This window comes from Accipiter gentilis, chromosome 33 (genome assembly GCF_929443795.1).
Source record: "Accipiter gentilis chromosome 33, bAccGen1.1, whole genome shotgun sequence".
Lineage (NCBI taxonomy): Eukaryota > Metazoa > Chordata > Aves > Accipitriformes > Accipitridae > Astur > Astur gentilis.
In genome coordinates this window covers 12,256,048-12,278,502 of record NC_064912.1, presented here as the reverse complement: position 1 = coordinate 12,278,502, position 22,455 = coordinate 12,256,048, and the positions used below count along the sequence as shown (strand labels likewise).

Sequence of the window (22,455 nt, the reverse complement as noted above, 5' to 3'; positions counted from 1 at the left end):
GGAAATGCTGACTGTCCTCTTGACTATGAAAATATTCTCCTGCATCTTCACTGAAGTGCACACAGAATTCAAGTAAGGCAATTTCTAGAAATCAAACAACCTTTTAGTACTTTCACATCTAAATGGGGTAGAACTTTTTAATGTGAAAAAACAGATAAATCTTTATAATGTATTTGATCCATTGAAGCATTTTTTGGTTTTAGTGGGCATTTGCATGTATTTTCTGGGATTGATAAAAATTTTTTTTCTATTTAAATAAATGTTGCAATCTACTGTTTACATGCAGAAAAGGAAATGCAGTGGGAAAAGCTGGAATCTTAGCATTAAAGAAAAAGGTGTAAGGCACTTTGCAGCAAGAGTAGTTCTTTGCTCATAAAATGCAAAACTAGAGCATGCAATATTATCTGTAACATCATGTCACACTTGCCAGGGTTAGTTATAGGCAAAGGCAGTTCCTAGAGCAGCAGATTGCTAAAGGGGGAGAGGGAACAGGAGGGGGTGAAAAACGGCCATGCTCTCACTGCCTACTTTGCCAATAACAAAGCCCTGAAAACCAGGTTAGCTCCCGCTGCTGCAGGAATTACTGAATATATGGGACTGTGGTGGGAGCTGTTATTCCCAACAGCAGCAGCAGCAAACATTTACCCTTCCCCCAGCAGCAGCAAAAGCAGCAAGCCTCTTCCCCCCAGCCCTCCCTCCCAGCCCCGCTCCTATTGCTTCCCTACCTGCAGCAAAATTTCAATCCTGCTTTCAGTGCTAAGAAGCTAGATGTAATGTTTGTCATAAAGAAATACAAATAAAACTTTGAAAGGCATTTACTACAGTACAGCCCTAAATGAAAAAGCTAAACTTTTAAGTCTATGCATTGCATTTTTTAGTCTAGAAAAGATAAAGACTTTTGCAATGCTAAAACAGAAAACTGTACCATGCATTCTTGGCATAAAATTATCTTTAACAACATCAGTACATTCACATGCAGAGGATTTTTAATATATATGTTTTTTCCATTGTTTAAAATACTGAGGTGTGGCATGATAAACATTAGACACGTAAGCCATATGTTGATAAAACACATGAAAATATTTGTGGTTTATGAGAAATTGGTTATTACAGAGCTTGTGGAAAGTACTGGATTGACAGTCCTAGTAGTATGTAGGCCCAATGAACAGTTTTCCCTTACTATTCCCATGTGTATGCTTCAACCCCACCTGAAGTGAAGGGACTGTCTCATGAACACAAGCAGGTTTCCATGGGGCATTCTGTCACATGAAATACTAATGGTATTGCCAATGCCCTCTGTGTCAACAGTTCTGTTGAATACATACAGCCATGGGGAACTACGTTTGATACAGGTGCTTAAATTATAGGATCACGTCATCACTTCTTATCTGAGCAGGATTTAAACCAGCAGCCCAAAGATGAAGTTATTTTATTGCAACAGGAGTAACTTTTTTTACGGTTTCTACTACGTCACACAGAAGGATAGTCTCTGTCCAGAGGAATGTACACTCAAAGTGGAAGAAGAAAACCCAACAGATGGATACAACAGCATGACCAAATTAGCCAACATAAAATGCACCGGGTACAACACATCAGCCTCCAAATAACAGTCACCTGCCACCTGTCTCCTAGGTCATTCAGGCTCCTCCCTAACACATAACCATATATTTCAGTGATTTTCTCATGAGACAGATAAGCCATTTTCAGTTTTCAAATTTGTCTGAAGTATTTGGATGGATCCTGTGTTACTTGTTAATGGTAAAGGTAGGGAAAGGGGATACTTCACATCATGATGGCAGATGAAGGTGTTGCTTTTAAGAAATTAACCATATTGCACTTGGGCATCTCGGAACCTCTTGATTGTACTATTCATGCTGAGCTGCAAGTCTTTATCTCTACCATCTCCTTTGTAAGCTCCGGGACACTGAAAACCAAAAAGCAAAGAAAAATACTAAGTCTTTTGACATACTTTGATTTGCAGTCTTAAAGACTAAGTAGAACGCTTAAGCATTTAGTTTGCTTAATTGCAATTTATACCTTAAGCCCACCAGTGCTCTTATTAAATTTTAGCCTGGCAAAATGGTAAAATCCAATGAAAGTTAATGGCAATTCTTTTAACTGGAGATTATCAAAGCGGTTATGGAATAAAATCTTATCAGGAACAGGCAAAATACAGATTAATACTAACAACGTGTTCCAAATAACAATGCAGTAATGGATTGGTGTTACATGGAATTTTAAATATACTTTTGTTAAGGTTGGCTTTAAAGTAAAGATAAGATAAAGTGCTTTCCCCTTGATTAGATTCTAAGATAGTCTAACAGAGACAGACACCTTTGTAATACAGAAAAATTATTCAGAAATTGTTATCTCTGTATACAAAGCAGGAAGGGGATCCCACAGTCCTTCACCCTGTGCTGTTCACTGTTAACAAGTGAACTATGTTTCCGTTATAAAGCTACCTCTTATTTAAAGTATAACTTACCTCAAGCTTAGCAATCATGGATTCAAAAAGGCAGGTGCAGTGTAAATGCAGCACACAACCAGATGCCGAAGCCACTCAAACAAGGAGCACCTGAAAAGCAGAAAGCATTATGTCTTACCTACACCACCCCAAAGTGGCGCAGAAAATTCCAACATTTGAATCCTAATTACATTCAGCTGCTCAAAAGACGACACCGGTCAGAATGGTCACTTCCAGTGTAACACACACAGCTCTGAAAAGAAGCATTTCATATGGGTGGTACTCACTAAAGACAGGAATAATGAACCAGAAGCTCAAGAACTCACGTGATCTTTACCCAGAAAACTCGTCCCTTTGGCATGTCTACAGAGGGAACAGGTCACGCATGTGAGGGAGCTGAGCCAAACGCACTACTCAGGTGTTTCTGGGAAGGTCTGCTCTTAATTCCAGCAAGGGCATCATAGCAGTTTAGTCCCCCTTACTCCTATTTTAACACCTCAACATCCCTCTCTTCTTCAATAGCTTATGTCTCACTGGTGTCACTGGAAGCAACAATATTTTCTGCCTGATAGGGGTAAGTTCTCCACGTTCGCTTGACTATGTGCAAACTCTCACTCGTTGTAAAACATCCATTAACATACTTGCCAGCATAACCTGCCCAGTATAAACTGCAATATGGGGAAGTAAAACGTTAAACCACTGAAGCATATGTACCAATAGGCTTTAATGCCAAATAAAATGGGAACAGCAGGAAAAACTGTTCAGGATGTCCTACAGTCTGGATAAAAATGCTAATCCACCCCAGTGCCACCTCCTTTCCCACTTGCAGCTCTGCAAACAAGGTTCTGCTGCAGATAAAGGTTGTGATCTGAAGGTCCAGAGATGGAGATCCCTGCCTTAAATTAGGCAAAGAATATGGGAAAGGAGGAGAGGGAAAAGCTCACTGCTCCAGACTACATTTTACATAAGCTAGTGCTTAGCATAGTATAATGCAGCATATAGGTGCTAATGCCATCTGACAATCTTCCTCCATTATCTCTTGCTGTGGGTAAATCTAACAATGTACTTGCTGTTTGTCTTGGTCAGGCATGTGATCTGAGGCATGAGTGAAAAAGTTGATTACAAAATTCACTGTAACCCACCTTCGAAATACAGGTCTGATCCTGGTAGATGCTGCAAGACTGCACACCCCACTGGTGTGTGTGTCCTTGCCCTCTAAGCAGGAGGAGGGAGTGACTACTCACCACTTGGAGCTGGGGTAAGCATGGCCTGAGTAGTGCTTGCACCGTTTTGCATCTCTGGGGCGCTTGTCCTGGCTCCGTCCAGCGCCAACTGAAGGCTCTGGAGCTGTGATGCATTCAGATGCTCACGCTGCGATCTGGTAACCATGGCGGCATTTTCAGGGCCCAGGTTTGCTATTTGTTCTGCAGACAATGCCTAGGAAGAATATAAGCCAGAAAAATTGGTTTAGACTGCCAATTACATAAGGCAGGTAAGGAATCAGAAGTCAGCACTGTCTTGGCATTTGGAATCACGGGAAGCAGCCTTCAACATTGCATTGCTATAAAAGAGCTCAACAGAGCTTAAAAAAAATCCTCTGCATTCATTTACTTCACTGACCACTCATCTACCTTTCACCCTTCTCTTTGCTGCTGGGATCTGACAGCTTGAGAAGCTTTCTATGCCAACACTGTATTGGACGCTTCCTCAATACATTGCTGGAGTTTAATTTTCCAGCCATTTCTTTTCTGATTTGTTCAAAGACTGATGACATTGTGCATCCTCTTGTATTCTCATTTATTTCCTCTTACATCTGCTCCCAAGCAACCTCACTTGAACCTATGTTTGACCTTTGATTATAGTTAGCAGCAGAGCAATGAGATGAAAAAACTCATGCTTTAATCTCATTATTCAATTTTCTTTTTTAGACTGAAAGTCCTCCAAGTTCGGTCATATTAAAACTTGTGTTTAAACATTAAACATGACAATCATAATCTTACAGTAATTATCTTCTATCGCATAGCAATTAACCAGTTTGTAAAGCCTGCATGTATTGGGCATGCTGGATTGCTTTGATTCTAGTTAACATTCTGCAGTCACAAGAATTTTAGCCCTCCTACACAACGAGCCTTCTTTGCTGCAACAATTCTGCATCCAGGTTCTACTTTAGAAAGACTATATACTCCTTCCAAGTAGGTCAGACAATGGAGCAAACCCTTCCTGATTTTTCATTGCCTACTAAATAAGGTGCTCTTTTAAACTGAGCAAACTCATGTAAATGCCTACAAGTCCAGAAATTTTGAATTGAGCCTCTTCGTAATTCAACTAAAGTCCATAATATAATGTAATTTTTCATAAATCAAAATCTGAATATCGTATACAGCTGTAAAATGAAGTTATACAAAACCCATCTAAAAACTAAATCTGCTTTGAATCTTTCAAATACAGAAAACACTTCCAAGAAGATGACCTGTTATTTGCTAAGAACTTTTTGTAGTATCGTTACTGTTCTTACTCACAAAAATGTATGCTATTTGAAAGAAATTCTACAAGATGCTATACATCTTCAGTTTTGACTGTGTTTCAAAGAAATAGTTTCACTAAGGACATTTCAGGCTTATCTAAACTGTCAGTGGTACTGTGCAGAATAGTTAGCGTTCAAGGAGTTTTTCTCTTTTATGGAAGCTGACACAGTTAACTATCTGTTTAGCTCATCTGTCCATAAGTACATTGCTTGCCCGAGCATCTGAAGGAGACCAGCCTAGGCAGAATATTAATCTTGTCACTAAGTCAAATAAAGTCTGGGGCAACAATCTCAAGATTCATGTTCTAATTTCTGGTCCACATTCAGAACTACTATAATTAGATTTAATTCCTTTCCGATCTGTATCTGCCTGTACAATCTGTTTTTCAGAGCTAACTCAGGAGAATGTTGCCAGATTTTAGGATAATAAAAAAGCTCTTACATAGTCAGCAGAGAAATTTGTAGCTATGATAGCATCTTTCCAAATGTTAATAAACAGAGAAGAAAACTCAGATCCGAACACAGTGTTGGATGAAAAAAGCGTCCACTCCCTGCTCTCTGACCCTAGATCTTTGGTTTTTCCTTGGGGTGCATTCTGAAGAAGAAATAAAGCTTGTCTAGCATACTTTATGGGCATCACAAATACAGATGATACAGCTGAAAGTTAATGTTTCAGATCCTTGACTGCCTCTCACTTAACAAACCATAGAAAAATTCTTGCTGAAACTCAAAACCAAACCAGAAATCAGTGCTGCAGTTTATTTATACTAGAGTAAAAATGATAGAAATTTGGTTACTTCTTCAGTAATTGAGCTCTTACTTGGAAAATTTCAGAAGGTATATGTCTTACTGCTATTGGCTGAAAATACGGCATCAATTTTTTATCAAAAGCTTTTAATTCACTCTCATTCAAGCCACCTAAAAAAAAAAAAAGGAACAAAACTCAGTTAATATTCTTTTTATGAGATTTATTTTTAGGCTAATACAAATTTTAAGCATTTATACAAAATATCTAATAAATTGTTTACTCCAGTGCATTATGGAGAGAAATACTGGTTCTTTTTTTGTTTTGTTTCTTTCATTATATTCCAACATTGCAAATCATCTGACCTTAACCACTGGTATGGAATGTACTCTGAGTTACTTTATCTTGGAAAAGAGACAATGATAAAAATCAATAAAATCATAAGTAGTGTTATTAGGGGTTCACAGCCTATTCTGATGCAAGATTAGGGAGTGTAAGCATGCAATGGGAGTTACTTCTTCACCCATTAGGTACTTACAGTGTGGAATTATTGCTGCGGGCATTGGGGATGCTAAAATTTAGGAGAGTTCAATGTGCAGTTAAATGATCACAGGGAAAAAAATCCACAAACAAAACTGTGTGCGACCTCTGGCTCAGAAAGTCTCCCAGGCTGCGAGAACACTCCGGGCAAGTATCACTCCAGGCTAACCCTGCTCTTTCGCTCTCCTCTGGGCAGCCCATTCTTTTCACTGTTGGAGGCAGGATGCTCAGTCAGGTACAGCACTGCTGTGACCCGATACAGCCACTCTTGTAGCAGCATGGTTCACAAATAGTGAGTGGGTCTGAAATCCTGGTTAGCTTTGCCCTCCTTGATTTACCCTTTCCAACTTACAGGACCCAAATGACTTCAGGCTGTGCTCCCCAAGGTCAGTTTGAGCAGATTCAGAGAACCTTATGGAGAATACCATGACTTTTCCTTAGGGATAATGAAATTGCTGGATGTCCATCCCTGCAGGTGACTCCTCTCTGGAAGGAATGTCTTTTGCCAGTCTAGAAAAATGCACTGCTACGCAAACCTGTCTCTTAATGCTTAATATCAATGCTTCAGAACCATCACCACCTGGAGTCTGAATTCTGTTACCTGCTATAGTACCAATTTCCTGTAAAATAGAGCCATTCCAGCTGGCAGCAGTACCAAACACAGATTCTGTCACCTTCTTAAACTGCCTCAGAACAGGGGTGCTACAAAACAACAGGCCAATTCTTGCAACAGCAGCACTGCAAAAGGCAACAAGGTTAACGTTACATGCTGCAATTACATGCAATACTAAATATGCCTGGAGTATACTTAGTCTGCTGTAAGAAGACCGTAAACCCATTTTCAATTTAAAATATACGTACACAAATTGCATACAAATGTTTAATGCTTTGAGCAAAAACCTGGGTTTCTCAATATAATACTTAAATGGCAGGATATAAACGGAAAAGGAAAACTAAAATAGAATATATTTTAAACAATTAGTGTACGCCTTCCATAACAGTTATTGCCTTTCTAAAAGCATTTAAAATGTAAAGAAGTGTCCTTTAGGCTCTGGAAATCTTGAAGGAAAACAAATCGCACAATAAATTTTATCAATAGAGATACTAATAAATATTTCATTAAGTATTAAAAATGCAGTACCTGAATTCAGCAGTCCTTATGGACATGATTTCTGTGGAGTTCAAAGCACAGAGGATAGCTCCTAATCCAACTAAATCAAAGCTTTTTAGTGTTCCGATCGTCTGGCCAGAGTCTTCTAGAAAACCTTGCAAAATAGATCTTGCCTACAAAAGCAGTAAGATATTATGCATGAACAGAGTAAATATAACTGAAGGTAGAAGCTCAAAATCCTACCAGAAGCTATGGACCTTATACAATCCTGAGCCTCCCCAGTGTAATTAATTGGAGTTTTGCCATGGCCTTCAGGAGGAGCACTATCACCACCTATATGTGACACTTAAACAGCACTGTTGCACAATCACTTCCCAACTGCAAGTGATTTGAAAGCACTCTGTACCTCTTCTGCCAGGTCACAAGGAAACACTTCATCAGACGAAACAGGCATTGAATCGCCTAGCAGAACTGCTCAATTCAATTAAATTGCTAGAAGAAAACGTAAATTACTCAAGGAGATCAATATGAAATTTTTAGTTTTTCTAATACTCAGGTTGTCTTGTCTTATTTAAGCTTCATACAGAGGTGGTGACCTGTGTTTAGGACTAATTTTCAGATATGGATGAGATATTGGTACCAAAATGCCTTTGCAAGCCTACATCATTTAGGATGGTGCTCATCCTAAACTAACCATTTAAAAACTTTGTGTCTAGCTTAAGCCTGTCACCAACATATCCTCTAAAGCCAGTAAAGAAACAAGCAACTTCCAAGATTTCCTAATCTATCCACAATGTTGAGCCTCAAATGACTAGCTTAAACTAGCTGCCTAACTTTTAGACAACTGAAGTTAGGCAGGATGAATCTCTTTTAACTAGTTGTTCTTACTGACAGCAGGAAACCTCAAAAGCCAACTAGTATTGTACAAAATCCTCCCAAGTGGTTCCTTCTGATTGTGCTCTTCAGAACAAGAATCTATTAAACAGATCTGTGATATTCTGCCAAAGCTGGCTGCCACCATGCCAGCATCTGTGCAACCGAGGAGCGCTGATGGTATGGGTCACAGAGGCAGAAATATGCTGCCAATTGCATATACAAATAAAAGCTTTTAACTCTTATTAGGAAGGTTGCATTGACATAACTAGAAGTTATTCAAGGAAAGGAAGATGAACATATTTGCGAATAACTTAGGCTTCTAGGGAAATGGATGCTAGGGTTGGGGGGCACACTACCTCTTCAGTGACTACTCTTAAGTTAGGAAGGGCTACTATCTCCCAGCAGTAGTGTCTGTTCTGGGGCCAGTGCGAGAGGAGCTGCTGACCTCTTTCTACTACTTAGTGGGCAAGTGCTAAAGAATACGCTCGTCACCACCACAATTAACAGTGATTGATGTCCTCTTGGCCATCTCATCAGGGAAGCCAGCAGCCAGGCAGACATCGGTGCTGACCTACCTGCCCACTTTCACTGGGGTCACAGCCACAGGAAAGCAGCAGGGAGTAGTGTGGATTGCTGTATCCGTTTCCTAGGCAATTCCAGGGTCTTCAGTCCCAAAGGGCGTAAATCCAGAGACTTTCACCAGGAGTACATTCAATAACATACTTACCTGGGTAAGAGTCCATTCTGATTGCTGACTAAGTACAGAAATGGTGTCGATCGAATGCAAATCCAGCTCTTCGATTTCATGTTTGGTGAGTGCCAGAGCAATGCGGCCCAGGGAAACAATATGATAGCTCTTCCAGTCTGGCAGTGATCCCCAAACCTTTAGAAGACATTCATTAATGTCTGTTAGATCATTATCAGTCTTCCCCTATATACACCATTCTCAAACCCCTTGGTTTCAAAAGCCCCAATACCCGAAGTATGCCTTTTTGCACACAAAAGGCAGAGCTTAGGTATTGTGAAGGTTTTCCAGGTTCTACGCTAATAATGGTTAGTTTATCTAAAAATGCTGGAATCTGTACAGCTTGAGCTTGTTGATAAGTCAGCACAGGGACTGCTGGAATTGTTGCTGTAGGAGCAAGTACCACTAAAAGCAATAAAAATGCAAGTCTGTGCTGAGATCCACACTGTTACACAGCTACTGTGAAAGCAGCACCTGGGCTACCCAGGCTTCTACACCAGCTCCAATCGCTCTGGTGGAGTGACTTTAAATTGCTTTTGTGACCAGCCACTGTGCTCATTCATTGACAAGGAAAGCAGAAATCAAAGTAGAGAATTGGGTAATACAGACAAATAGCCAATTCCTAAAGTTCTGATTTCTAGTTTGTGTGCAAACAATATTAAAAAAAATTATTTAAATGTGTTTGTACAGATACAGTTAAATCTGCAAAGCTCTGTAAAAACAACGAAATAAGCAGGGGCTTTTCTAAACCAGTACCAATGTATTTGAACTGACGAGTTCCACTGCTTTTAACTTTATCCGCAATATTGTTACAGTGATTCAAAAGCTGTCACAGACCAGCCCTAAGAAAATTTTGATTTCAGGAAAAGGTCTGCCTGAATGAGGAATAATGAAAGTCCATCAAGACCTGAGTTTGCAGAGGCTAGAACTGTCAACTACATTTAGTTGGAAATGATAGAAGACAGTAGTCAGTGGTCAGTTTCTCTCAGGATGCGGCCAACTGTCTTTACAGAAGACAGACACTGGGTTTTGACTGGAGGAAGTGACTTGAACAAGATAGGCATACATTAAAAAAAAAGCTCCCTTTAAAGGTCTTGTGTATTTCAGCAACTTTGTTTTATGTCAGTCAATACATGACAGTTTTCTAGTACATGATTGTGCTGCTAACTCCACTCAGAAAAATAAAATAAAACTAAAAGCCCAGTACTTGGCAAGTTGATCATTCATGCTGTCTGATTCATGGAAATATTTATTCCATTTTCAGGATAGCTACAATTTAACTTTCATTCAAAAAATTAGAAACATCAAAGCTAGTAAGGACTTGCTGAAGGAATACCTCCTCAGTTGCCTACTAAATAGTGTTTGCACCTTCAAATACATATGAAGCTGTACAACCTGCATAAAATGAAAAAGAGAAAGATCTCTGGGATAAGATACTCCTTATACAGAGTTGCAGACTACCTGCTGTTCATACCAACGTGCCTATCCAACACAGAGCAGACTCAGGACTGCTGAGGTGCTTTTCTCAACTATGACCCTTGGGTTAGGGATTTGTTTAAGAGATGCTTTGCTGGACTGGTACCTCCTGACTGAGTTTCCACCAGATCTTTTATGCTGGTTTTACGATGTCATAAAGAAACAGAAAAAGGGTCTAAGCCTGGGAAATTTCAATCTTTTCCAAAGAAAATAGATAGTAAAAAGCATTAGTCCAATTTTAAAGCTCTTAATTCTCTAGCTTAAGAGATACATGAAACACATGCAGTTAAAAATGTTGTGTGTCTATTTCCTGATCTAGGTCATAAACTACAGAATTTGAAGTACTTCATAAATATTATTATCTGACAGTGCTGGATGAAATCTCAGACATGATGATATAAATAACAACACATGAAACTGAAACACTCCCTTGTCCTCATTCACCTAGAGACTACAGATCCATGCATCTGTTACTATTGCAGAGTCTGGAGACCTTCCACTTGCAAGTGAGCTAAGCTTCTTACTTTCATTAAGACACAATCTGATAACTAGGCTTTTTGAATTGGTTTGGGACCATGAGTAGTATGCAGTTTCTTTTAGGGGAAATCAATCAATTTAGGAGAAATTAAAGCTGGCTTAATCAAACACTTAATCAAAGATGCCCTTTAGTTAATAATGTAACAGCATCTTATGCACATAATTTCCAAGAGCTTTGCCTATACTGTCTGATTTCTCATGCTTCACATTCAGTGTAACACTATGTTGCATTTTTGCAAATTAACATATAGGAAGTCTGTCTAGCAGCAATCTGTCTTACACAGACAGAATATACTTTCATTCAGCGCACTACAGATCCGTACACCTTTGAATTGAATATAGCTGGGATATGAGTGTATTAACCTTGTTGGCAGTTTCTGAATAACAGATACCACTCTGTAAGTATACCATTATGTTGCACTGCTGTAAAATATTTTCGTTCCCACTATCTCAGATGAGCACAGTTTTTATTTCCTTCTAGGATTTTTTTTTTTCCCTTTTCCTACCCACATGTCTCCGTGCTGACAGAGGGAAGCTGTCTTGGGAAGAATGCATTTCATGCGGTGGGATGTTGTCCTACTGCAATAAGGCAGCAGAGACAGAATTGCAGTCACCATCTGCTTTCAGAAATCTCGTTAGTGCCACTTCTCTTTGAGCACCTGCCGTTCAGGAGTTTTAAAAGCTGAGCTTCACTGCTAAAAATTGCACTGTTGGCCTTAACTACCCAAAAGTCACAGTCAGCTCCACTATTTTGGCTGCAGCTGCTGGTTTAAGGAGATGCTGCCCAGGTCCACTTTGTCCCCTGCTCCTGTCTCCAAGCATCTGCACTTGTACTACTTGCAGCCAACTGCACTTATAGATGCTTCCTAACCTCATTCTGTCAGAATGATCTGATGGAGCCTAAAAAGGACTTTTAAAATGTTGGATCATTTTGACAGAATGGGATTACAGAGTAGCTAGCCATGCAGAGATGGAAGCAGAGAGCAGATAACCTCCAGCAGATGCTGGTGACGGGAAGCTGAAGATAGGCTGGGGATGGTAACCTCTTCACCTCTGGGTTTTCCGCAACCAAATCAACTTGTCCTACTGCACCCTAAGGCTTTTCCTTGCTGAAACAAAAGCATGTTTGGGACACGACTTGTTCCCTGGCAGTGCAGGCAACCACAAAGCAGCAAGAGGAGGTGACCCCCAGGGAGGAGTGCAACACCAACAACAGGGATGGACCAAGGTCACAGATGGGCTGAGCCCAGGGCAGAGACCGCTCCAAGAAGCTCAAGAGGAGCTGCATTGCCGCACTCTGAAAGAAAGGTGCCAGCGGTGCTGCAGGAGTGATGACAAGAGCTGAGACTACAGCCCCGTTCCTCTCCATGAATCTACAGCCTGGCAAAGACAGCGGTCTTCTCGTGCTGTGTTTCTGTAAATTCTTACACTCACCAGGAATACCCTAAGTGAAGACAGACTAAATGCATGTGGTCTTTTTTCCTCCCTAAAATTTGCCACTGATGGGTTTGTCCCTGTCTGTGACAAGAAGGTGGGAGAATGAGCTTTATTCAGCTAATAACAGTCTCTTTCAGTCAGTCTGATTTTACACCACTGTAAACTATATTTAACATTGATGTAGACAGTTTAACAGTCTGAGCTTAATTCTCAGCAGGCCAATCAACAGCCTGTAGTACTGCTTGCTGATTTTTCATTTATGAAAGAAAAGTGAGAAGCAAGCAACTGAAAAGCAATTCAAAGGCAAAAGCACTGAAGTTTTTCAGATGGCTGTTGACTCTAAAGCAAGGGCAATAGTCTTATATCACCATCTCACATTATTTTTCCAATAAATAATAGATATTCTTGCAGCAGTAGTGACATTGCCATAGCACAGTTATTTTAGAACTGCATAGTTCAATAACAGCAAATCAAATTATGGATTTAATTTTCCTTCACAGACAGGAGAGTTACCTGCTTGGCTTTTTCTTTTAAGGCAATAAGCTGGGAGCTGTTAAAACCTGAGACACTCCCAAGAAGTTCCACATTTTTGTCAAAAGTCTCTGCGTCCATGCATTTCAGTTCCTGAACTGACCAAAAGACATTTGCTTCTGCTAGTTTAATAATTTCATCTGAAGAAGGAGCTCTGGTTCCCAGACAATCTGGAAAAAAAGTCAAATAGCAAGAGTTTTCTTCAAGGAGACTGAAAAAAAGAAATCACAGCAATATAAAGATTTAAGAGGGTGGCAGACTATGAATTAACCTCAGCTGATGTGATATTGATAAATGAATTATCTTGCAATGAAATAATTTCTTTAAATATTTACATTGTCAACATCCTGGATATAAAACTAGAATTTTCCTAACTTGCAAGAAATGTTATATTCCTTGTCCTCCAAAGGCAGTGCATGCTGGAAAACAAAATAGGAGCAGACGTATTTTGGAACAGTTGCAATATAGGATGCCATGACAAAACTAAAATCTGGATGTGTGCAATAAGAGTAACCAATATCTTGCAAGTTTTTTTCAAGTCAAATTCCCTAAAGGCAAAAAAAACCAGGCAAGGGCTTACTCTGAGGTAAAACCACCATTTGCTGGGAGCCTTGCTTGAGGAAGAATGAAATGCAAATCTTTAGGATGACCTCTGTTGAAGTCTCCATATAGCAATGTCATTGTTCACAAAAAAATGTGGCAGCTGAATAAACTTCTCCAAGTTCAAATAGCACATATGTGAATCCAGCTCAACAGGAAAATAACAGACATGAGAGGTCCTTTCACTCTGATACCCTGACAAAGATGTATGTCTTGTAAGACTTGCCTGACATTTAAACAAGGTGCAGACAGATGCTGGTTGTGTCAGAGAAGCACGGTGCTTGTTCTTTACGTCAAGGATGTTGTTAAAATGTCAGGCCCTAGAGAGGACTGTTTCACTTAGAACTGTTTGGACAGGCAAACTCCATTTAAAAATCTTACTTACGGTCAGGTTCTGACCCTATGCATGATCAAAGAAGACAGTTTCCATTGTGTGTTTTAACAAATCCTGGTCTTTGTTGGCATAATCTACCTCTAATATTGATGGAAAGCAGAAATTAGAATCCTAATGTGGTTGCTTACTCCTCTCTCTCCTGTCACTAATTTAGGAAAACCTTATTAAATAATTCTCTAAACCAAATAATCCCTACATGTCTTCAGATACAGTCATTACCAGTAAAAAGCAAGAATTTCACAGATGCTGTGCCTGAGCTAAGCTCCCCCAGATAAATAAATTAAAGCGAGGATGTACAAAGTAGATTTGTACTTTGAAAGGAGGCAGAGGAGGGATTTATTTGCATCAAAGGAAGCTGCAGTAGTGGGTAGAACACTGAAAAGATTGAATCTGTTGAGCAAACGAAAATGTTGTTCAGCTTCCACTGTACCAGCTGATGTTCTGCTCTCCCTTTTCACCACCCTCTTGTGAAGCTGCATTGTTTCACTTTCCCCTGCTGCAAAAGGCCAGCTTTTATCATGTAAATACTAACCATCCAGACACAATGCAGTCCCCTTCCCCAAGTCATGAAAACCTAATATTTTGTGTTCTTGGAAAAAACATTGATTTTATTATTTGTAACACACCAGATACATTGGTGTGATTACAGAGGGAAATACTAATTAGACTCCTGGCTTTGCTTCCTATATCTGATGCTACTTCACTCTTCCTTTTGCTATGTAATCACATTTAGTTTGATGAAGAACAGATTATACATATAATATATTACAACACCTCAGTGCTTGAGGTAAGCAACTTGAATTATTTTTTCAGCACTGCCACTGCTTTCTGGTAGCATCTTGGACATACGATTCCCAAGTTTTGCCTCATATGTTCCATCTTGCCTTAAGCACCACCTTTATTTTTATCTTGATGGAGACATAGATGTAAGAACTCTGTTACTGGTAATTGTTACTGTTTTTAATATTAGCTCACAACTGGGCTGTGGGAAATGTAAAATAGCAGGTCGGTAGCATGAAGAGCATCAGTGTTATTCTAGAGCCATTTTCATAATACCCATTTTTCTGGTGATTTACAAATCAGTTATAAAACTTCATTCCTTATTGAAACCATTGTGTGTTGCGTGGAGTTGGTAAGACTATCTTTGGTAACAGAACTTCAATACCACACTTGGACTGCAGAAGTATTTCTTAGACTAGCATAAACAATCCTTCAATTTTTCATCTCCCAGACTCCCCCGCAGCTGAGCTCATGCACCACAAGTGAAGAACGAAGAGCCTCCATAGCCTTGGAACCAAGTTATCCTTTGACAAAGATCATTAGCTTCACTGGCAGGTTTATAGTGGTCTTGCAATGCAGATGAGTCAGCTCTGCAACTGCACAGGACATGAGTTAGTCTGATTAGAGAAGTCTTTGGGATTCACACTGTGACCCAGAGGCCTAAAAAAGCACACGTAAGGACACAAGCATACTGAAATACCTGATGCTGAACCTTTAGTCCTGTGGCCCATGTCTAAAGAAATACGATTTATGATCTGATGGCTTACTTGCTCGAGGAAGAGTGAATTTCATGCATACAGACAGACTAATACTCTGCTATTTACCTAGCTCGATTCTGCTTTTTTAGAGCATGATAATTGTGTAATGACTCCTCTAATCAACAGAGGTCATGGTTTTTTTTCAAGCTATGCAAAAATACAACTCTGTAGAACACCCTCTGTCTCTCTCTGTATATGAATACAGCATTATTATGAGATTCATTCCCAGAGACACACAGTCATCATTCAGAGTTGCTGTTATACAAGCAGATGGATTTCCACAGTGGCTCAGGGCTTGCTGAAAGCTTGGACCTGTATCCTGTTAGGCAGAGAACCAATTGGGAGATTTTCAAAAACATAAAGGAAGACAGTACCAAACTCCTTGAAATTGTTGGGGTCTAAATTCCCATTAGTGCTTTTCAAAAGCCTCCCCCACAGCTGGGTTGTTCTCCACAGCACAGGATGGCATAGCTTAAAAATTCTGCCTACAGTTATTGTAATAATAGAATGTAGTCAAAATATGTGCCTCATACAAAGAAAATGATCCATTTGTCACCAGAGATTCTAATAGATTAGTTTGGTTGCTAATTAAAATACCTTTTAGATCATAACAAACTTTGTCCATTTCAACAGAAAAAACACAGTGCTACTAATGTCAGATTTAAGAACAGCCGAGGCAACATATGCTCATGTCTGGCAAAGGATTAACTATGTGCAATCTTTTGGCACAACAGTAACTTCTCACCTTCACAGGTTTTTAATTCAAGGATTTTCACTTAGATTACAAAGGAAAGTAAAAATAAACAAAACCCCCTAATTCAAATCATTCATCTTTTTTCCTTTGTGCACTCAGAACATTCCAGGAGATTCTTAACCATGCAATCCTGTAATGAAATTAAGTGTTTCAGCAATTGGTCAATGCATCAGACAACTTTGGGCAACAGAACTAAGGCTCTCACTCTTTTTGCTAAAAGGCTGAACGTCTTTAAGTTACTCAATGCTTTACTTTTTAATGTCCAGCTTCTCAGAATGCATTTGACAACAAAGTGAAACAAAGAGCCTGTTTGAACTGCACCATCACAGCCCCAAATGACACCATTGTAAATCTGGCACTTTGCACAGATACGAAGTGAGATACTGACCAGGTCTGGTGAGAGATGATTCAACAGTGGCAGTGGCATTGGAGATAGATTCAAATACAGTTGACAGAAGCTCTTCAGCTGAAGAAATTGGTGCAATTGTCTTTGCTATTTGTAAAATGGTATCTGGGAACTTCAAAAGGAAAGAAAGAATAAATAAGACTTATTTCTCCCTTTTAAAACAAATCAATTTGCAGAGAAAGACTTGTGCAGACCTCAGCAAAGTAGAGATTAGTAACAGCTCAGCCTCCTTCCTATTTGTGCAGATGTTTCAGAAGAGGAGAGTAAATTGGCTGCTACTGAAAGGTCAACAGCATATGTTTGAGGGGGGAAAAAAAATTAGAAACAAAGCACATTCTGAGTGATTCTCCCTCTTGTATGCCCTCTCAGCTCTGGCAATACCTCAGCACTACCTGATTGGGGTCTGTGTCCAGACCCTCCTGCACCAATGAGTTCCACCATTTTAGTATGCACAGTATGGAAAGTACTTTGTTTATCTTAAATTTGCCAGATAAGTGTAAGAATTGAGGATAGGGACCCAAATATATTATGAGAAATAGCTTTAATCTGTTCACCTCCCTCCTCCAACCTGATGGACACCTTCCTTTCAGCTGAAGAGTCCTATTCTATTTGGTCAATTGTAAGCATTACCTCCTGAGGAAAAGCTGCTGACTCTGCTCACATGTTTCTGATGAAGAATGAATTCCTCATTCCAGTATAGTTTACTCTTACACATAAAAATTATAAGATTATAAGAATTAAAGAGGGCAAAGAAACTACAAAGTGCAATGCTGATGCTATCGATTACTGTTATGCGTGCTACACTGGCCCTAGGGCAAAGGGCCACGAGTAAATGCTAGTTTGATCAGTATGATCCATCATTAACACGATAAACAAAACTTCTATGGTTGGAAGGCAGGGGTATGGAGGAAACAACACTGCAAGGTGTAAAGTACTAAAAATGTTTGAGTCTGCATCACTATAAATGCACCTTTTTTTTTTTTCTACATGACAATGTACAATTATCATCGTACACGTGCAAATAATTGTTTATACTACCACTACTTTCAAGAAGAACTCTCAGAAATTTTGATGGAGTCAAGAATGTGTGAAACATTAACACTTGGTTCCTTGACAAGAGAATTATTTACCTAGTTTAGCATTCAGGTTACATAATTTAGACTGCAGTATGACATTCACAAATCCAAATCCTAACATTATCTTTTACAAATTTAAAAATTAAAATAAAAACATACCTTTTCAGCAAGGATGTTTAATTCCCCTTTTGACAGCAGAGCTATGAATGGTCCGATATCTAATGTTGTTTCAGCTGTCCAGTTGTTCGGGGAGCTGAAGAAATATTTTTGAAAATTATATTAATGAAGAATGTTTGCAATCAAATTTATACTAAAACTTCTTTGTAAGAGTTTTTCTTATACTGTATCATATAGGAAACACATGATTCATGCTTATTGACATCAGATTGCATTTTCTCATCTCTCTGTGATATACAGGGCATTAGTGGAGTTCTCAATATATTCAGAGAAAGCCTTCAAATATTGTGGCAATGAAGCTCTCTCCCTCAATAGTCATAGTATTCTTAGCATTACAGTGTTCAAGCAAGGAGAAATAATTTTTTTAAAAGAAAAGTTACTATTTTCTATCAGGTTCATACTGCAATAATAGTCTGCAAAATGGTATCAAAAGAGAAGTAGAAACCTCGTAACTCAAACTGAAACCATCCTTTTTCCAAGAATCTTATCCTAAGGAGCAGTGTGGCTAATACTTCAAGCAAGCAATACTTGCCAGTACTTGCTTATAAATCAAAAAAACCCTCCTCTATTCCAGTATTTAATTATTTGCAGGTGTAAAGGGGCTGGTTTTTATTGGTGTTGGGCAACTGTAACTTTCCCTGATGTCAGCAGGAGCCGTGGGTCCTCAACATTTCTGAAAAACAGGTCTATGCACACTTAGGAGAAGTGGACAGTTTTCCCCCCTCATTCTGAAAAGATCGAGTTCACTAATCAACTTGGGAAAGTAATTCAGTGTGGCACCAGTCTGCTACTAATGCTGCCTTTTTAAAACTAAGGGACAGAAACACAAAATATAGGTGATGGAACAGATTTAACTCCATACCTTATTAGCTCTGGTATTTTTACAGTCTGCTGTTTCATTCATCTGCAATATCAGGAGTTACGGAAGGCAGATCTAACACCTTGGAAAGCCACATCTAATGACACCTATGCCATTTCTGTATGAGAGATCAGCTGTATGATAGGTACCATATGTCTTGAAATAACACACTAAATTATTTGTAGGAATTTCAGGTCTTAAAAATTAAGTTCAGGTTCAGTTCTGAGTGCTGCTTCGTGCTTCAAAATATACGTAGCTTAGCACTGTGCAGGTTTGACCTATTTGTTTGATACAAATCTGACAAATGTTAGCCAACCCAGTTGGTGGTTGGCTTAAGATAGCACTTGGTAAATAATTTTCATCCTGAAAGAGCCTGAAGATGGTAGTAATAAATCTGTTACTAGTGCGTGTTCTTACAGAAAACTTTATTTGGTTTGTTGCTCCACTATGAGGATGTTTGACTAGACAAATATTTTCAAAATAAAATATTATTTAGGACGTGTGTCATGATTCAATAAAATGGATCTGTATTAAGATTAATGCAGGGATGGGATCTGGTGGAAAATATAGCTATTCCATTACCAGAAAAATGCTGACTAGGAGGAAGCTGAATGAGCAACTAAAATGATTAGGTGGATCAAGTGACAGACTTTGGGGCTGAAAGGATGGTTAGAAACTATGCATTCAGTCTCCCTGTTGAAATGCAAGATACTTCTAACAGACAATGCAAGAGAGAAACAGTATATTCAAGCCAGATAGAGGACAACTTTGTTTTTTGCGTGACTGATAGAGCAGTGTGGTTCCAATCAGCCTCCTAATCTGAGTCATTAATGACATCTAACACACTGTCCGCTTTGTTGCTTCAGTTGGTTGAACTTTATAACCCTCTGCTTCTTCTCTAGCTCTCTCCCATTGCCACAGGTGCTCGCAGACTTTTTTATTTCTCTTCTCACACCAGCACACTGAGTATCCCACTTCCATTTTCCCATTCTTCGCATTCCTGCGCCATTCTTTGCCTGTAATACCCTTCCTCTTGCCATGCCAGAGAGTCTGTTTGCCTTCCCCTCCTCAAATGTTACACTTTCCTTTTCCTCTGGGACTTAAGTCATACAGGGTGTCCTTGGGGTTGTATTTTGTTCCACAGTTATCATGTTACATACAAGAACAGAAATATCATTCTAGTGGGCAGAGACCCCAGGCTTGGCCAGTGACAGAAGTTGCTTTGTGTTGTTTTCATTGCAGTTTTATCCAGGCAAAGCAAACGGTTGGCATTTGCATGGCTTAACCATCAGCATAAGCAAGGTGGTATATCTAATACCTTACCCATAGAGTTCGAGGAGTTTGTATGTAATTTCAGTCTTCTGCTCATGGCTGAGCTGTTGGCAGAGTTTGAATTGATGAAGGGCTGTTGCCATTGCCTTCAGGGACATTCTGCCATGTAGAAAGGCTGGAGGTAAGTGGCAGATTAGATTTCCAAGTAGGTCAACATCATATTCATCAGCAACAGAGCCGTTCTAAAACAAGAAGCATTTACCTCGTTGGCAGAGCTAATCTTGGGTCTTGCCCTGTATCACTCAACTGCATCACAACACATTTAAGCTCTGTGACCCTTTAAGGAACAAAGACACAACAGTTTGCACTGGCAACTTAATCTACCATTTCTGCTGAGACTGCTTTTTACTTTCTGCTTTTACCAATGCAACTGGTGATATTTCATAAGCACTCGTCAGAGCTTTCAGTGTATTCTTTAGTCCATATTGAAGCACACATAAAAAATAATTAAAACTATATCTCCTGCCACAATCTCTATATCCAGGTGACCACCCAACACCTGCAGAGGTGGTGCAGTTCTGCCTGGCAGCAGAGACCTCACAAGCTCTTGCTGTCAGAAGGCTCAGCTCTGAGGGGTTTCTCAAGCAGCTGCCAAAACTCTAGGGATTATACAGCTGGTTAGTATGTACAAGGTCATGAATATTCACAGCAACATCAAAGAACTACTTTCCCCTAAAAACTGGTGACTGCTGCAGCTCCTTGACAGCAGAAGTCACAAAATCCTTGTAGTACCACCACCTCTCCCATGGAGATTCCTGTGCCATGCTTGGCTCGACAGGACTAGCACCGCTTGGAGCAAGGGGGAACAGCTCCGGGTGCAAATGGGTCAGCTCCAGACTGTCCTGGCCAGTTCACTGCAGTCAGCAATGACAATTCCTGAGAACACTTTGTAATATGCATGGAGTCAAGGGAAATTGTTAAGGAAGATATAAAAGGGTTCCTTAGGCAGGGAACAATAAAATCGAAACAGTAAATGAAAAAAACTGAAAGAAAACAGGTGGGTAAGTCAAGAACTTACGTAGATGGTGACTGACATTACTGTATGAAATGCAGTACAGTAATGTGTGCAAACAGAACCAAAGACTGGCTGGGTTTGGAAGGCACATCTGGAGGTCGCCCAGTCCACTCCCCCTGCTCAGAGCAGGTCAGCTACAGCAGGTTGCTCGGGGCCTTGGCACTAAGAGCTTCCCTGAGCTAGGTGATAGTCTAAGCTGCTCTTGCTCGTGATGATGAAGAAACTAGCATGCTGTGTTATTGCCTTTTGGGCTCTCACAGTCCACCAGCTACGGTTTCACTGCACAAACGCAGAGCAGCAGAGCCTGTGTCTCAGGTTGCTGTCTGTATGCAGGAGACCATGAGCATGGGCACACGGACTGGAGAATACAAGTAGGCAGGATAACTTTGTGATGCACCTCATGATGATAAAGGGAGAGAAAACTAACCAACCACTCTCACTTATTTCGGAATTGTCAGTGGCTAGTTACAGATTACTTTTTTTGCAGGTCCCCCTCCACGGCTGACCCCCTCCTAGCCATACCTACCAAACACTCCTGTATTTTTTGCAGGACAGCGTTCTTTTTGTGAAGGCTTGGATTCAAAAGGTCCAGCTCAGTCTTCCCCAGACTTTCAATGAAAGGGACACATAAAGGGCCTGAAACATACTCCAGATAGTCAGTCCTGCAGAAAGAATTCAAGCGGTCTCAGAATGTAAACCTGACCTTCGTACACCCATAACCACACCCATAAAATCTGTGATGATGGAAAAATTTAGAGACAAGTCTGGACTTGAAAAATTTTAAACTGTCCAGGCCAGAAAAGTTGTGATTAATCCACACCTTACTTTAATCTACATCTTCTTCCAGTTCATCAGCACATGAACCTCATTTCAATACAGGGCTAAGGGTTATAAATAGCTGCAAGTGGATGAAGTGCTCTGAGATGCCTTAACACCATATGAAACAAGACTGTCTACAGTTCAGAAACTTTTCCCCTTTCTTCCTTTTAAAAGGAATAATTCTCTGACGAATGAAGATGTGTGGGTGGGTTAAGGACAAGGAGTACTTTTAGAGTAGGCTTCCTTTGTACCAAAGTCCAAGAAGGCCTGCAAATTAAACAAAATTATGCTCTTCTCCACTCAGAGTGGCAGGCAGCCTTTTTAAATAAAGCCATATCGCAAAGCTGTGCAACGCCAGCCTTACCAGGCTTTGTAGGCAAAAGCACCAGTGACTTCTGATGGCCCTGAACAAGCAACATGCAACTGTTGGCCAAATAACTTGGTGCTGTAGTTTGTAGAAAGCCTTGTATTAAAGTCTTTCTATTATTATTTTATTGCT

The 22,455-nt window shown here is 39.8% G+C and overlaps 1 protein-coding gene across 2 annotated transcripts in view; it reads right to left on the bottom strand.

The window, feature by feature from the left end:
* Window positions 1-811: 811 nt before the first annotated feature.
* Window positions 812-22,455, bottom strand: part of OTOA (otoancorin) — a 40,351-nt gene continuing 18,707 nt past the window's right edge. For both annotated transcript variants that reach the window (XM_049791091.1, XM_049791092.1), the window contains exons 19-30: window positions 21,664-21,799; window positions 20,114-20,304; window positions 17,914-18,007; window positions 16,661-16,790; window positions 12,969-13,156; window positions 8,988-9,143; window positions 7,415-7,557; window positions 6,875-7,011; window positions 5,809-5,906; window positions 3,709-3,901; window positions 2,486-2,575; window positions 812-1,924 (exon numbers count right to left, since the gene is read on the bottom strand). In XM_049791091.1, coding sequence (XP_049647048.1) covers window positions 2,508-2,575; window positions 3,709-3,901; window positions 5,809-5,906; window positions 6,875-7,011; window positions 7,415-7,557; window positions 8,988-9,143; window positions 12,969-13,156; window positions 16,661-16,790; window positions 17,914-18,007; window positions 20,114-20,304; window positions 21,664-21,799 — 1,534 coding nt within the window. In that variant the 3' untranslated portion in view covers window positions 812-1,924; window positions 2,486-2,507. The remainder of the gene's footprint in view (window positions 1,925-2,485; window positions 2,576-3,708; window positions 3,902-5,808; window positions 5,907-6,874; window positions 7,012-7,414; window positions 7,558-8,987; window positions 9,144-12,968; window positions 13,157-16,660; window positions 16,791-17,913; window positions 18,008-20,113; window positions 20,305-21,663; window positions 21,800-22,455) is intronic.